The sequence below is a fragment of the Babylonia areolata genome, chromosome 23 (genome assembly GCF_041734735.1).
Source record: "Babylonia areolata isolate BAREFJ2019XMU chromosome 23, ASM4173473v1, whole genome shotgun sequence".
In the NCBI taxonomy this organism is placed as follows: domain Eukaryota; kingdom Metazoa; phylum Mollusca; class Gastropoda; order Neogastropoda; family Buccinidae; genus Babylonia; species Babylonia areolata.
Window position 1 is genome coordinate 51,712,603 of NC_134898.1, and position 11,216 is coordinate 51,723,818.

An 11,216-nucleotide genomic window follows, 5' to 3' on the forward strand; every position below is an offset into this window, starting at 1 on the left:
AGAGAGAGAGAGAGAGAGAGAATAAAACGTTCGTAACTTCACACCTCGCGACCCCCCATCCCAAGGCGAGATACAATAATAAGTTGGACCACCAGCCACATAAGCAAGCCAAACTGCTGAAAACAAAAACAAAAACGAATGGAATGGATGAAATAAGGAGGAGAACGTGTGTGTGTGTGTGTGTGTGTGTGTGTGTGTGTGTGTGTGTGTGGAGAGAGGGGGGGAAGGTGTTGGCGAGATAGAGGAGAAGGATGATCTCTTAACTTTTAAGGGTAGCGGGCCAAATCCCCAGGTTCCTTCGGCCTCACCTGCGAGGGGGGTAAAGATTCACCTGCCTCTGCGGTTCGGATGACCGTAGACGACAATCTGCTGTATATACAGCTTCGGCGCCATACTTTTGTCTGGAGGGAATAAAACTGGCAGGGTTCCCCCTCCCCCTGCAGCCCCCCCCCCCCACCCCCCCGCCCCAAGACCCCCGACCACCCCCCGTTTACGAGAGAGACATGTGGGGGGTGGGGGATGGCGTGCGTAGAGGGCGAAAAGGAAAAGATTTGGGAGGGTGTGTTGGGGGTAATCAAATGGCTGCATGGCTTGTATAGTGTGTGTGTGTGTGTGTGTGTGTGTGTGTGTGTGTGTGTGTGTGTGAGGGGGACTGGGGCCGGGAGTTGGGGGGAGGGGGGAGGGATGGAGTGGAGATGATGGTTAGTATGTAGGGAGTGGGTTGAGAATTGTGGTATAATGCGAAATGAATCCAGCAGCCGTGTATGTGTGTGCGTGTGCGCACACGGGCGCGTACATGCGTGTGTGTGTGTGTTTGCGTACGTGCGCGCGCGCGTGTGTGTGTGTGTGTGTGTGTGTGTGTGCGCGCGCGCACACACACACACACACACACACAAAAGTGCGTGACTTGACTTAACCTGTTCCCTTCTCCGCCCCCCCCCCCTCCCACCCACCTCCGCACTCCCTCTCCCCCCAAACAAAGTCCCCATCCGCCGGCAAACAAGCTCAATTAGGGGCAGGGCCCAACGACAGACCCGCAGTCAGAAAGGCGTAAAACCCCATCCAGCCCACTGCACGCACCTGACGGTGGCAGGGCCGGCACGGAACAGGCACGGTCGGATTCTTTAATCAGACGTGAAATCGTACCCTCTGCCACACGCAAAAGAAGGCCCACCCTCTGCCAGCCAAGCGCCATCTCACACACACAACTCCAACACCCCCTACACGTGGTCTCTAGAACGTGGTGTTCCTGTCCATTTGTGAAGACGGAAGGCTGGGGGGGTGGGGTGGGGTGGGGGGTTAGTTTTGGAGTCGTAAAGAGAAAGAACGAAGGAACCTGCGGAGAGTATACTGAAAAGAGGGACCAAACTCACTATCGTAACGGAACATGTCGATAACTGCACATTTCATGTAGTGAAAAAAAAAAGAAGTCGAAACGTTTTTTTAGTTACTGGCATTTCAAAACATTCAAAATCACAGTTATGATGCACTGTTTTGTGGTAATCAGAACCAAATATATACCTGCTCACCAACATCATGATGTATTTAGATTATTTAGATCCAAGCACCTCGGTCTATAAGAACTGGACATGAACATTCTCCCCAACAACGCTGATCAGACTGCTGTGTTTTTTGAAACAACTCCCGATCTGCAAGCCCTGCAATGCACAGGCACAGAAAATGAGCTGCCATTTCAAGCCGCGTTTAAAATGTCGGTAGAGAGGAGGGGAAACGAGGAGGGAGGGGGGTGGGGGGTGGGGGGTGGGCGGAGGGGGGGGGAGAAGGGGCCTAATCACGTCAACGCACGCACACTGGGGCAGATGGGGGGCGAGGAGGGGTGTGGGAGTGGGTGCGGAGAGCACGCGACATTCCGGAGACCTCGACAGATGGCTAGCACCCCATTACCCCTACTGCCCCCCCCCCCCCGCCCCCCCTCAGCCCCTAGCCTTCTCAGTTCCTCCTCTCTGTCTCCATCACCTCCCATGCTGCGGGTGATGCATAGCCATGTTGCTTGTTGGCCACATTCGAAGCACACCTGACGACGGCAATAAATATTTTAACCTGTGTAACCTGTGATATTGCTTAATTCTCTCTCTCCCTCCCCCCCCCCACCTCTCTCTCTCTCTCTCTGTCTCAAACACGCATGCGTGTGTACGCGCCACACAGAGAGAATGAGATTTGGAAACACTGGAAGTACAATGTCACTGAATAATAAAACAATCAGAAACTGGAGTCTTGGAAGCACCGACACTCACAAAAACCTTCTGGGCAGGATGCAAGGGACAGCACTCTGTCACCCTGGCTTCTCTCCCTTACGGCAGGGCCAACTGATATGAAAATTGCTCCCGCACTAAATTCCCAATTAACCAGTTCACCTGTACAAAACCGTCGAACCATTGCCGATCCCGGCTAGTCAGAAGCAATGAAGTGAAAGATTGTAAGCTGAGGCTGGGTTTACTACCACCATTTACCAGGTCGTCTAGTCCCTCTTCGGTTAGAAATAAACGGAAACTACGCGCGGGCCAAATGTCGTCTGCTTGTGTGTCGTGCTTTTGTCGTGCGCCCATTTGACCAGCGAACCCGCAGAGGGCGCGTGGTGGCAGTAACGGACAGTCCCAGTTTCACCTTCAAAGCTTGTGCCCAGTTCCGCCAGTCTGGGTTTCAGGTGTCAAGTTCATTCTGTGGAGACATTTGAGATGGGCGTCAAAACTTGGGGTGGAGTTTCGAAGCCCCCCCCCCCCCCCCCCCCCCCCCACATAATAGGCTAGCCGCTGTTCGGAAATAACAAATTAATGCAAGTCTCAATTTAAATAAATAACTGAATGCAATCCCGCCTTAATTACCAAGTGAACAGTCGCTATTAAGAACTATGTTATTAAAAACACATGATTCCGAAAACAGTTTTAATGATATAAAAAAGAAAGTTTCAAAATTGTTCATTTATGTATAGAACTTCACATGTTCCTAGTACCACAAAAATTTCTTAACAAATACGCTCCTCCATGCATTATTCCATAAAAAAAGTATACGAAAGAGTAAGAGGCAGACATACACAAAAGAAAGATCGAAAGAGCCACGAGGCTATTCAACTGAACGGCCAGGACCTTTTCACAGCCATTTTGGGACCTCTTACAACCACTTTCTGAGGCCTGTACGTGTTATTGTGGCTGGATCATAATCAGCGGATCCCTAGTTTCAGGCCGCGTGTTTGTTCTGCCTTTTCAAAAGGACCTGCCTTATGACTGTGATTGCTAAAGGGATTACCCTAACGGAAGCACACCCTGAGATCTTTTCAATTGCGGTGCTTAGTTCTCGATTGCCTGATTTCCTGAGTTGAAGTGTGTGTGTGTGTGTGGCTGGGGTGGAGTGCGGTAGTGGTGGAGGGGTGTTTCATTGTGTGTGTGTGTGTGTGTGTGTGTGTGTGTGTGTGTGTGTGTGTGTGTGTGTGTGTGCCTGCGCGCGTAAGCGAGAGAGAGAGAGAGAGAGAGAGAGAGAGAGAGAATTTATGAGACCGCACCTCAAAGAATTTGTACTTCACAAACGTACTTTTTATTCAAGAGAATAGTGCTTTTGTCGGTCAATTTATTCTTTTCTTTCTGTAGTTAAATGCTAAGTAATATGCACCAGTAAGCTCTCTCTCTCTCTCTCACGGAGAGAGAGAGAGAGAGAAGGTGGGGGAGGTAGCGAGGGAGACCAAACGCCAGCTGTCGCCACCCTGACACACAAGGCCATGAAGGACAGCATAAAAAAGTCTCTGTTTCTGAACGACCTGCTCTCAGTGCCACGGGGTTGGCGACACCTAGGACACTTGCTGAGAAGAGAGAGAGAGAGAGCGAGAGAGTGCACTGTGCAAAAGTGAGAGAGTGAGAGGGGGAGGGAAGGTGAGAGAGGGAGAAGGGAAGAGGAGAGACAGAGCTCTGAGCTCAAGTGAGAGAGAGTGGGGAGAAGGGTAGGAGGGAGAGAGAGAGAGAGAGTGTGCGACAGTGAGAGGGAGAGGGCAGGGGAGGGAGGGGAGGGAGGGAGGGAGAGAGGAGAGGGAGAGAGAGAGAGAGAGAGAGAGTGCGACAAAGGGAGAGAGAGGAGGGGAGGAGAGAGTGAGTAGCGGAACACGCAGGGTCAGTGAGAGAGACAGAGAGAGAGGGAGAAGGATAGAGAGAGAGAGGAGAGGAGGGTGGAGAGAGAGAGAGATAGCACTGAGCAAAAGTGAGAGTGAGGAGAAAGAGACACACAGGTCAGGGGATATTCTGGAGTAAGAATTAAAGCTGAAGGTATTGAAATGGTTGACTTGGAAGTGAAGTTATTGTCATGCATGTATGTGTGATTTTTTTCTTAATTCTTTTTCCCCCCACCCCCAAAAAAAAACCCACAGTACAGAAAACACAGACAGAAGAAAACAGGAGATGGGTGGTGTAGGTGGGGGTGAATAGGAAACGATCGATTCCCCCCCTCACACTTCTTTCTTCCCTCTCACCGCCCCTTTACATTTCCAGGGGTTCAACCTCACGGGAGACATACACCGCCCCTTTACATTTCCAGGGGTTCAACCTCACGGGAGACATACACCGCCCCTTTACATTTCCAGCATTTCCAGGAGTTCCATCTCACGGGAGACACAAGCAAGAAAACGAGTGAATGAATAATAAGGTAAATAAAAGAGAGAAAGCCTCCTCGTTCTTCACATCAGCGTACGTAATGGTGTCACTGTCAAGGTACTGTTATCGACAGGTCACCCCACCCCCACTCATCCTCCCGCTATTAAAAAAACAACAAAAAAACCCTCCCACCCCGTCTCCAGTGACGATCACCTTTGTCAGCCCTACTTCATGATGGAATGTACCTCTGTATATTCTATTCGGCCACCAGATCACCTTGCCAAAGACGCCGCCGACCCATGTTAAAATTGTGTCTCAACTTTCTGCCCAGTTCGATGTGTGTCTCGTGCACACGTACCCCGACAAGGCCACCCCATTCGTTTGTGGTCGGATGTGTTTACACTTCAAACTCGCTTCATCTGCGTTTCTAAAGGTCTTTTTCTCTTCCTTTTCTTCTTCTTTTACGTGCGTTATAATAACACACATAAAGGAACATTAAAACAAAAATCTGAACAGCTGTCGAATGAACAAGATCTCTTTGCCAGAGACAGATTCTTAATGTCGACGTCCGCATCAAGTGATAAAGAGGATCACCATATAAAATGAACGGGGTGGATGGCGAAGCGGGTATGGCAGTGACACCCCTATAGAATGACAACACGCAGGACTGAGATCAGGGCAGTCAGTATGAAAGCACACAGTTAATACATTCCGTCAACTACTGGTATAGTAACTCACCGCGCGGCATTCGAATTCACCCGCTTTACTTTGGAATGCTGTGCCTGTGCTAACGCTGTCTACTATGGTGGTGGCTAGTGTGGTGGTAGAGGCGGCTTTTTTTCCTTTTATTGTCGTAACGTGAGAGGACAAGCGTGTGTGTTGGGCTTCTACTTCTTTCGTGTGTCTGTCTGTTCCATCTGAATCTGTCATCGTGGGGTAAAGAAGTGTGTGTGTGTGTGTGTGTGTGTGTGTGTGTGTGTGTGTGTGTGTGTGTGTGTGCGTGCGTGCGTGCGTGCGTGCGTGCGTGCGTGCGTGTGTGTGTGTGCGTGTGTGTGTGTGTGTGTGTGTGTGTGTGTGTGTGTGTGTGTGCGTGTGTGTGTGTGTGTGTGTGTGTGTTTGGCAGAGTAAAGAGTACTGCAGAGGGGGAACGGAGATTGGGGGAAGGTGGGGAGGTGGGAGGTAAGGTTGCGCGCACAAAGGAACACGTTTGGGGATTTTCGCTTACGCGCGCGGACACACACACACACACACACACACACACACACACACGACAGGCAGTTCGAGACCAAAAACATGAAGGTTTTTGAGTGTTTTTTCCCCCCTCGTCTTCAGAATCGCTTTTAACGTTCTCCCGCAAATGGTGTCGCGCTCTCGTGCACCGCCGGTCACTGTTTCCAGTCCACGTGCTGTCACAACCACTCTCTGTTTAGTCATGCACACACTTCTCCCTCAGTGCTAAATGAACAAATAAAGCTTATACATATAGAGTACACATACCTGTAAACACGGGGATACGAAATGGATAAATGAGGTTTAAAAACACAGCGCAAGAAAGACTCAGGCAACAGTGTGTGTGTGTGTGTGTGTGTGTGTGTGTGTGTGTGTGTGTGTGTGTGTGTGTGTGTGTGTGTGCGCGCGCGCTATTTGCGCGCGTACTTGTATTTTAGAAGTATATTCGCGCGCACGCGTGCGCGTGTGTGTGTTTGATCTCCCCGGAACTTGCGGTGATCTGAGCTGTTTATGATTTATGGGAACTGGCACGACTCACTGGCCTCAGTTCTGTTGTTGTCCAGACATTATTCACGATACACTCCACTCATGTTTGCTTCTCTCGTCTCAGATCAGTCAGACACCTACGAACAGACACACCGACAGACAGGCAGAGAAGAAAACCGTTCACGCATCACAGTAAGTCCCTCCCTCTATCTCTCCCTCCCGTCTCCCTCTCCCATTCCTCACATACATGCGCACATACCCTGCGGCATGCGACAAAAAAATTTAAAAAAAATTTAAAAAAGAAGAGGAGGAGGAAAAGTAAAATAAAATATCGCGCACACGCCAAAGCGACAAGCCAGGGAGGGCAGGCCTAAGGCCCTCAGCACCCCTTCCCCTAACCTCGTCAGTCTGAAACCACACGTCTCAAGCCACGAGCTAGCTGGTTTTGAATGAGAAAAGATCCCTTGCCTGTTTGTTCTTCTCTCCTCTCTCGTTCACTTCAGCACCCCCAAACTCTCTCTCTCTCTCTCTCTCTCCACTTCAACTGTGGTGGGTAGACACCTGAGCCTACTGATTACCATGCAGTGAACGCACACACGCTTGGGGCAGCAACAAAAACCAAACTGTGTGCGTGTCGGTATTGCAGTACCCTTCCAGAGCAGAGTAAGCAGAATGACTGGCGGTGTTACAAGAAGAACCCTTCAAGATTAAAGTGGTGTGACTGGAGGCGTCTGTATACATGTAACACGAGCAGCGCCAGAATTTTGTGTATAAATATATACACCCCACCCACCCCTCCCCAGCGATATGACCGGGCATATTTACACAACTTTTCTTGGTGGTGGTGTTGAAACGCGCTAACCTAGGATTGTTTTTAAAAGGTTTTTTTAAAATCTAGGATTGTCAAGATTAAGGGTTCTTTCCTTAACGTGTGCTAATCTAGCACTGTCAGGAGTAGGTTTTTTTAAGTATCCAAAGGTTGTCAAGAATGAATTTTTTGATGTTGCTGTTGTTTTTAATGAGCGTGCTCACCCAGGACTGTCAACAACAAGGCTTTTTTTTTTTAATCTTAAAGCGTGCTAACCTATGACTGTGAAGGATAAAGTTGGTACTTTCTTTGAGTGCGCTAACCCTTGGATTATCAAGAATCCTGTCGTACAATTGACTGGCCTACAAGTGACGATTCCACGTTACATCAGGTGTTTTGGTGAGACGCGGTCGCCCAAGCCAGTTGCCAGTGTAATTCCTGCACAGGTCACTAAGTTGATTTTGGGAGGGGAGAAGGGAGAGGATAGATTCTTTTGGGTGCGGAGTTTCAAGTTGATTTTGTTGGTTTTTTTGTTTGTGTGTGGGTGGGAGTGGGTGGACGTTTTTTTGTTTGTTTGTTTTGTTTTGTTTTTTTAAACGGGTGGATGATAGCCACCCACGGATAATGAACTGGCTTGGCCGACCAGACGACAGATGTGCGAGTCTGAGTCAGCCTGTGACCAACCCGTTCGACGGCGTGCCTAGTCGGACCCCCCACCCCCCGTCCCCCACAACTCCTCCACCCCGTCTCACCCTCCCTTCTCATGGCACGTGCCCGGTTTGCGTTCTTTGTTCTCAAAGTGGAGAGAGAGAGAGAGAGAGAGAGAGAGTGGATTATAACGGAAGCTTCTGTGTGTTAACATAGATCACTGAAAATATAGCGAACACTGAAAACACACACACACACACACACACACATCGATACATTCAAAGTGGAAGATTTTCTAAATAAGAAAGATGGGGATTATTACTAATAATTTCCTGGGAGAAAGATTATATAAATGAACTAAAATTTACCAAACCACATGCCGCACAACGGTACGAAATCGTAAATCATTTGCCAATCCACATAAAAGGGGTGAAATATAATGGGGACGGAGGGGAGTTTTGAAATGAAAAGAGGTGGGAGGATGATAGAATTTTGCAGATGCTGAAGAATATTAATTAACGGCACTGTCAATGCTGAACTGTGTGTATTTCAGTTCAGTGTGGTCTTTCAGCAGTGACAAATCAACAGCGAATAATACCAAATTAAAAGCATTCGTCCTTGTAATAAAGTAAATAATTGAGAACATTATTTTCTTTCAGAAAATATTCAAAGAATAAAAAAAATGGTGAACACTTACGAAAAATATAAGCCGTACATATGTATTGAAAGAATGAAAGAAAGAGAAAATAAAGAAAAATATGTAATAATGCGTATATCTATACTGTCTTGAATGACAAACACGTGCGTAATCTCTCATCCCCATTCCTTCAGTGAAAGAAAAATAAAATAAAATAAATGACTAGGGACAAAGCAGCAAGAAAGGAAGCAACACTGGCAAGTACTCACAGGCAACGCTGATATCCTTGGAGGCGGTGTTGCACAGCTCCGTGATCCAATCGGAAATGTCCTGCAGGTCATCCTCCAGAGACCCCAACGACTCGTAACTCTCGTAGGAACTTTCCGAGGTGTGGCTCGACGACGTTGACAGGCTGGGCGACGGCACCTGGTCCACTTGGAGCTGAGGCTGCTTCATGGCCACGTTGCTAGGGGCAACCAGAGTCTGAAACTGCTCCCGCTGCTGGAAGCACTGATTGTCCGTCAGTGGAAGCGAAGCGCTGGTCGCTGATTGGTCCAGAGAGAAAGCGTCGCTCACAGATTGGCTGGGGAGAGTGAGGTTGGAAAGGGTGGTGAACTGTGGTGGCGATGGTGGCTGTTGTTGTTGCTGTTGCTGCTGCTGCTGACTTGGTTGTTGCTGATCGATGGAGACGGGCTGCGGCACGAGTGTCAAGGTATTCGTGTTGAGGTTGCCGTTGAGCAGAGACAGCTCTCCGGTAGTGTGTCCAGGCAGCAATGTGAAGCTGATGTGTTGTTGTTGTTGCTGACTGGATGGCGGCTGCTGTTGCTGGTATTGCTGTGCGGTGGGTTCAGACAAAGACAGCCTGGGCTGGATCTGCACGGTCCGCTCCGTGTCGGGCTCGGAGAAGGACAGGTGTCGCCGGCACGGCTGACTGATGGTCAGGCCCTGACCGGAGAGAGATCCCATGCCTTGCAGAGTGGTCAGCGTGGCCATGGTGCCCGTGGTCACAGTCCCCTGACTGACAGGGGCCGATGTTCGGATCCTGGGTCTGGTCTCTGGCAGGAACACGTCATCCGTGGAGCTGGGGCTGATCGGGGAGGGCTGGATGGGGAGGGTGATGAGGGTGATGGTTTGGGGGAGGGGGCTGGCGCTGACGGTGGACGTCTGCGCTGACTGGGTGGTGGTTGAAGGGGTGCGGGCGGTCATCAAGGACGCGGTGTTGAGGAAGGTGGAGGTGTTGAGGGAGTTGAGGTTGGTCAGCAGCTGGGGTGTGCTGACCGTGTTGACCTGCTGGGCCGTGTCAACCTGCTGCCTGTTGGTGGTGTCCATGGCTTGCTGGTTGTCGTTCCCCTGCTGTGACGTGCTGCTTTGATGCCTTGGGCTTAGCTGTTGAACCGTGTTCGACTGCGGCACAATATTGAACTGTTGCAAAGCGTCCACGCTCATCGTATCCAAACGTTCACTGACACCGTTGACGACTTTCTTGTTGTCCACATTGAAATTCACAAACTTGTTGTTATTGTTGTTGTTGTTATTGAGGTTGTCCATGATCATACTCTCACTTGCTGTCACATGGGTATTGTTCACAACACTGGATTCTGTCATGGCGGCGGGGTCTGTAACTGTTGGCGCCAAATCGTTTTGGGGGGACACTGCCTCTTCACACACACTGTCCGACTGGGGCGAGCTGTCGTCGGTGATTGTGTTGTCACTGGTGCTGGCGTTGTCGATGGTGATGGTGATGGTGTCGTCGTTCAGACTCGTTTCGCTGCCAGACACGTCCATCTTCTCGTCATGCTCTTGGATCAACTCCTGCAACTGTCGGATATAATCCACGGCCGACCTGAGCGTGTCCACTTTGCTCATCTTGCGGTTCTTCTTCCCGTTGGGAACGTGTTCGCGGAGGGTGTCAAACCCTTGATTCACTAGTTTCACGCGGTTTCTCTCACGCGCGTTCCGGCGAGACACGGACGCGGGCTTAGCTTCAGGGAAGCCCAGTTTGCCCAGGTCGGGTCTCCGCTTGCACCGTAGGAGTTCCGGAGTTGGAGGTTCTGATTTCACGGTGTTGGTGTTGGTGGTGGTGGTGGTGGTGGAGGCGGCAGCGGCGACTTTCTTTTCTTGCCGCAACGCCTGCACCTGTTCCGCTACCGTGGCCGTCCGGAGCACGATGCAGGGCCCCGCCAGGATCAGCTGGTTGGTGTTGGGCACCGGGATGGCCCGCACGGGGATGCTGCTGATGGTGTTGGCTTTGGACAGCGCTGCCATCACTGTCTGGCTGCTGGGCACTGTGGAGGTGGCTGTCTTCTTCAGCGTCGACGGGCTGATCATGGCTGTCATGATGATGATGATCGTGCCGAACCCCCACCCTTTTGCAGACTTTTTTTTTTTGCAGGCGGGTGGGAGGGTGGGTGGGTGGAGGGAAGGAGGTGAGGGGAGACAGGTGGTACTGCTGCTGGAGGTCTATCGGTCGGTGGGGGGACAAGGCCCGAGTCCTCTCTCTCTCTCTCTCGTGGTGCTGCTTTCTCTCCCTCGGCTGTCTGCTAACTAACGCTTCCGTTTCGGCTCGTGCCAGTCGTGTGCCTGGCGCTGCACGCGATGTTCTTGCCTTAGCAGCGCAAGGCGCGTGTCCCGTCCCTCCCCTCCTTCCCTTCCTACCCCCACCCCCTTACCCCTTCACCTCTGCCTATCCCCTGTCAGCCAATCCCCGCCGCGCGGCACTCGTGCTGTTCTCGCGACTGGGCGTGATTGACGGGCAAGGATAGGAGAGTGCGTTAGAGGCCACGCCCACCCACGCTCATCCCGGCTTTTTTTTTTT

General features: G+C 50.7%; 1 protein-coding gene across 1 annotated transcript in view; it reads right to left on the reverse strand.

The window, feature by feature from the left end:
* The window catches only part of LOC143298087 (uncharacterized), a 14,210-nt gene extending 3,349 nt beyond the window's left edge, over nucleotides 1–10,861 (reverse strand). The window contains exon 1 of the mRNA XM_076610769.1: nucleotides 8,671–10,861. Coding sequence (XP_076466884.1) covers nucleotides 8,671–10,738 — 2,068 coding nt within the window. The 5' untranslated portion in view covers nucleotides 10,739–10,861. The remainder of the gene's footprint in view (nucleotides 1–8,670) is intronic.
* Nucleotides 10,862–11,216: the final 355 nt, after the last annotated feature.